This window comes from Octopus bimaculoides, chromosome 10 (assembly GCF_001194135.2).
Source record: "Octopus bimaculoides isolate UCB-OBI-ISO-001 chromosome 10, ASM119413v2, whole genome shotgun sequence".
NCBI classification, from domain to species: domain Eukaryota; kingdom Metazoa; phylum Mollusca; class Cephalopoda; order Octopoda; family Octopodidae; genus Octopus; species Octopus bimaculoides.
The window spans coordinates 44,341,810-44,346,809 of NC_068990.1; the positions used below are offsets into that span (position 1 = coordinate 44,341,810).

Here is a 5,000-nt window from a genome sequence, read left to right on the forward strand (position 1 = left end):
CACACACACACACACACACACACACACACACACACACACACACACACACACACACACACATATATATATATGTATGTATGTATGTATCTCTGCTAGTATTATTTAAGCATGTATGTGTCTAGTGTGTGTGTGTGTGTGTTATTGTATATTTGTGGAGAATCTTATATTGTTTTGTACTAACAAGATGAGCTATGAAGTGTGTCAATATATGCATTTACTCGCTGATCTATAATAAACCTATTTACTTCACTGTTATAGAGTTCAGCGCATTGTGTCTTTATACAAATAGGCATACGAATATACATACATGCTTTTACACACACACACACACACACACACACACACACACACACACACACACACACACACACACACACACACACATATATATATATATATATGTATATATATATATATGTATATATATATCATGTAGATAGATAGATAGATAGATAGATAGATAGATAGATAGATAGATAGATAGATACACGAACACATATACAACGGCAATTTACATGTGTGAACGTTTATGTGAAATACACACATACGCACACACACACACACACACACACACACATGCACACACAAACACACACACACAAACACACACACAAACACACACACAAACACACACACACAAAGCGCATCCATATACAGACCTATACACACACGCGCGCATTATGCACTATACTGTGCACTAATCCTTTTTATCTTTTTGTCTCTTATTGACATCCGTATCCAGCCAGTACGCTGAATCGATTTGAATTACTTTTTCATCTATTAAACACACGCCCCTCATATTCTCATTCACTCACACTCACACAAATGGACCGACAGATACACATTGTTACGTAAATATAGCTTTTGTCTTAATTGAAGCAAAATACACGTAACTGACGAGTAAAGACAGGTCTGAATGTTAAATTTGTACTCTGGCGTTTTGAACAAAAGGAAAAAAAAAAAAAAGAGAAATGTATAAGCAGAAGCATAACTATGCTTTTACGAAAGTCGTTTTGCAACCACGTAATTTTGAGTGAGTCTTACTGCGCGGCACCTTGGGCAAGTGTTTTCCTTTATAGCCCCGAGCTGACCAATGCCACCTGAGTTAATTAGGTAGACGAAAGTTGTGAAGGCCCGTCGTATATTATATAAATATATACATATATATAAACAAATAGTAAATGAGTATATGCATATATACGTACAGGTATGTGCGTACCGACATCCACCTGTATGTATAGGTGCATATTTGGGTACAGGACATTGCAAACATACATACATACATACATACATACATACATACATACATACATACATACATACATACATACATATATCCGGTCCGACGTTCTAACATCTCAGCCAGTCTGTCGTCCTGGATTAACTGGCAGGCTGTTTAGTTTCAAAAGGTTAATAGCTTACACTATTAGAACTCAAACTGCTATAAGAAGAAAAATCTACAATTGACAGGTGACTGGTCTGGAATGAGGAACTGTCTTTCGATAGCTAGAAGCTGTTGAAAATTTAGGATAAACTAAACAAGTGTTAAATCACCGACTTCTACCTTTGTTCTCCCTTTGTACCTGATTTTACTACCATACCGGTCTTGTAATCCTCTGTAACTGTCAGCTATCACCATTGGATTCACCCACGGACTCTTTCACCGTTTTTACTTTATCTGATCCGAAGACCTGCGTCTGACACTTCTCCCAGTTCCTTTTCGTTTGGCACTTTGAAAGTCCGTCGAACTGTAAGTTTAAAAAAAAAAAGTAAGACCTTTCTATTGGTTTGACTTTAGTGGACTCAAATATGAAGGATAAACTCTTCTCTGCCTCAGATCCTATATTCAGAAAAACAGTAGATAAACTTTGATCTCGTGGAGCAATTTCAAAGATACTGAAATATATTTTTTCCATATATAATTTCTCCTTGATGATCAAACTCATTTTCATTCATCTCCCAATCATATAGAACAATTCATAGCCAACTTTAATAATCAAGTCGAAGCCAGCTATTTAATATATCATGTCATTTGCAACAAGACAACCTTAGGAGACGACCAATTAACTGACTTTGCAATTAATATCTTTATATCAAGAAAGGCGTCAAACTGACAGCTCTGTATGTATACGATGTTGAGTAGATTTATAGATCTATTTCCTCTTCTTTGCCAAAGCTTTCTACGTGCTATACATTTCAATAAATATTCCTGTCTTATGAATGACAGGCGATACAGAGGCGATGTAGCGTCAATCTATGTGCTCTGTCTGGATCACTTGACGGGTTCGTGATTTTCCCAGAGGTGTGAAGAAGAGAATAAACAGAGGGTATAACATGATTTCGATTCAAGACTAGAATTATTTCACTTTTTCTCACAATTCTCCATCGAAAATGCATAAACACCGTGACTTATTTCAGTACCATTGCTTCGCAAACAGTATACTGCAGACGTTTTAATAAAAATACATGCTTGAAGTCTTTAGAAAATCCATGCTAATGCTTGAGTATCTTGAAAAATATTGTGTTATTCCTATTTTTTAACACACAAATATCATAGTTAGCACGAAGTAATCATAAATGTTACAGCTTCCTTTAAGCTTTTCGCCTAAAATACTGAATGTTTGCATCAAAAAAAAGAAACCAACAGGCCCAAAGTAATTTCTAATTCGTGATTAATTTTCCAGCATCCAATTGAAATCATATTTTCAGTAATGTAAGCTCTTCGATCTTCAGACCTCGTCGTCAGTAGACCAATGATACCACCCTCACCATCATACGCACTACTATTATTACTATTACTATTATTACTACTGCTACTACTAGTACTACCACCGCCATCACCCCCTACTACTATCACTGCCACTACTACTAAAACTATCACCACCACCACTACTATTACTACAACTACTGCTACTAATAATACCGCTACCACCACCACCACCACTATCACCCCTACTACTACCATTACTACTAATACTACTAATAATAATACTACCACTACGATGACGACGACGGAGATGGTGATGATGTAATCTTATTATCATCAGCTCCTCAATTGTACATCTCTACTAACTTAGAACGATAACGAGGAGATTAGTATGGTTTCTGCATAGATTTGACATTAGTTTATTTTTTCTTCTTTTATATTCCATGCAACGACGTTCTAATTACTTCTATATTTTTTTTCTTTCCCTCATTCTCTTATTTGCTATTCATTCTTTCTTTCTTTGTATATTTTTTCTATTACGCAGTGAGTGCCATCGATTGTTATGTATGTACTTCTATCAATGGTGGCAACCAAGACTGTGAAGATCATTTCACCAGTTCGATGGCTACAGTGAAAATGATACAAAGAGAATGTAACTACGGCCTCTTCAGAGCTAGCCACTGCACTAAGTTGAAAGGAAAAAGAGGTGAGTGATCTTTTATATAGATACAGCTGACTTATGTTAATGTTATACAAAACAGTATTGGAATGATATACTGGTTCTTAATCTGTAGCGTAGCGACCCCTTGTAGCTTTGTGAGTACACAAAGGGTCGGCAAGAGGCGCTAAGGGAGATGCCGGGTTGTAGAATTTTCATGATATTTCTTAGAAATGAAATATTTAACTCTGTCACTGTGAATTTTAATTTCATGTTTATTCCAGTAATGTTGTTAAACATGCAGCAGGAAATAGAATTGGCATTTTCTGCAAGTTACACTGACACAGCAAACCTAATATATCTTGATAAAAAGTAGTTCCAAACATGACGTTCCTCATCAAAAGATAGTTTGGAATATAAAACTGCTTTCTGCAGTTAAGCTTCAAACAATTTTAAGTGGACTATATCTAATTTCCGCAGGAAAAGGGTCTAGCCAGATAAAATCCTTATATTCGAAGCGCACATTTTCACCAAAAAAAGAAGCATCTGTATTTAAAGTTCAGAGTCGACCAAAGCCTTGTGAGTGGATTTAGTAGACGGAAACTGAAAGAATCCCGACGGACATATATATGTGCGAGTGTGTATGTGTGTGTGTGTGTGCGTGTGTGTGTGTGTGTGTGTGTGTGCGTGTGTGCGCGTGTGCGAGTGTGCGTGTGTGCGCGTGTGAATTTATTTATGTAACTATGTCTTTGTATTTGACAACCGGTATTGGTCTGTTTACGTCCACGTAACAAGAAACGACACAATAGGTATTAGTTTTAAAAGATAAGCACTGCGGCGATTTGTTTGATTGAACCCGTTAAGGCAGCGCTCCAACATGGCCGCAGTTCAATGACTGAAACGAGTAAACGTTAAACGATGGAAGACATTAGTTTATGTAATTATCTAAAAGATGGCACATGCTTCAGTAAAGTAATTTGCTGTTTTTCAGGGTTTTTTTGTCCAAAAATATAGTGAGATAACATTTGTAAAACACTATTCTGTGAAAGGAGGTGCTGAGTTGTAAAAGATTGAGAACTGTTGAGAATTTTGACATTGCTATTTCGATCCTACTTCCTGGCATTTGAGCAAGTGTCTTCTGCCATAACCGCAGATACATCTAATTCTTGTGTTCGAAACAGGAAAGACAGAAACAGTTGGAAATCACTTTGGATGACTGTCCATGTAATCTTAAGATCCGTACATACATACATACATACATACATACATACATACATGCATGCATGCATACATACAGACAGACAGACAGACAGACATGCATATGTGTATACACATGCACATTGACGCATACATGTGCACAAACAAAAAGAACGCAGCTCCGATAGCGGACAGAGTCAACGACCACTGAAGAGGTTGCAAGAAGCAACGAAAATTTTAGAAAAAATAGTTTAGTAAATGAATGGATATCGAACCGGTGAGTGTGTTAATTAATAAGGTATTAAAGCAGAATGACTCTCACCAGGCACAATAAAGTATCAATATAAATAGACCTGGGTAATGCGGCAAGGTGACAGAATTGTTAGCAAACCCAAACACAATACTTAGCAACATTTCGTCCGTTTTCACGTTCTAATT

At 36.6% G+C, this 5,000-nt stretch overlaps 1 protein-coding gene across 1 annotated transcript in view; it reads left to right on the forward strand.

The window, feature by feature from the left end:
* LOC106871673 (U-scoloptoxin(05)-Sm1a) overlaps positions 1 to 5,000 on the forward strand; it is a 360,778-nt gene that overhangs the window by 316,474 nt on the left and 39,304 nt on the right. The window contains exon 2 of the mRNA XM_052971146.1: positions 3,252 to 3,413. Coding sequence (XP_052827106.1) covers positions 3,252 to 3,413 — 162 coding nt within the window. The remainder of the gene's footprint in view (positions 1 to 3,251; positions 3,414 to 5,000) is intronic.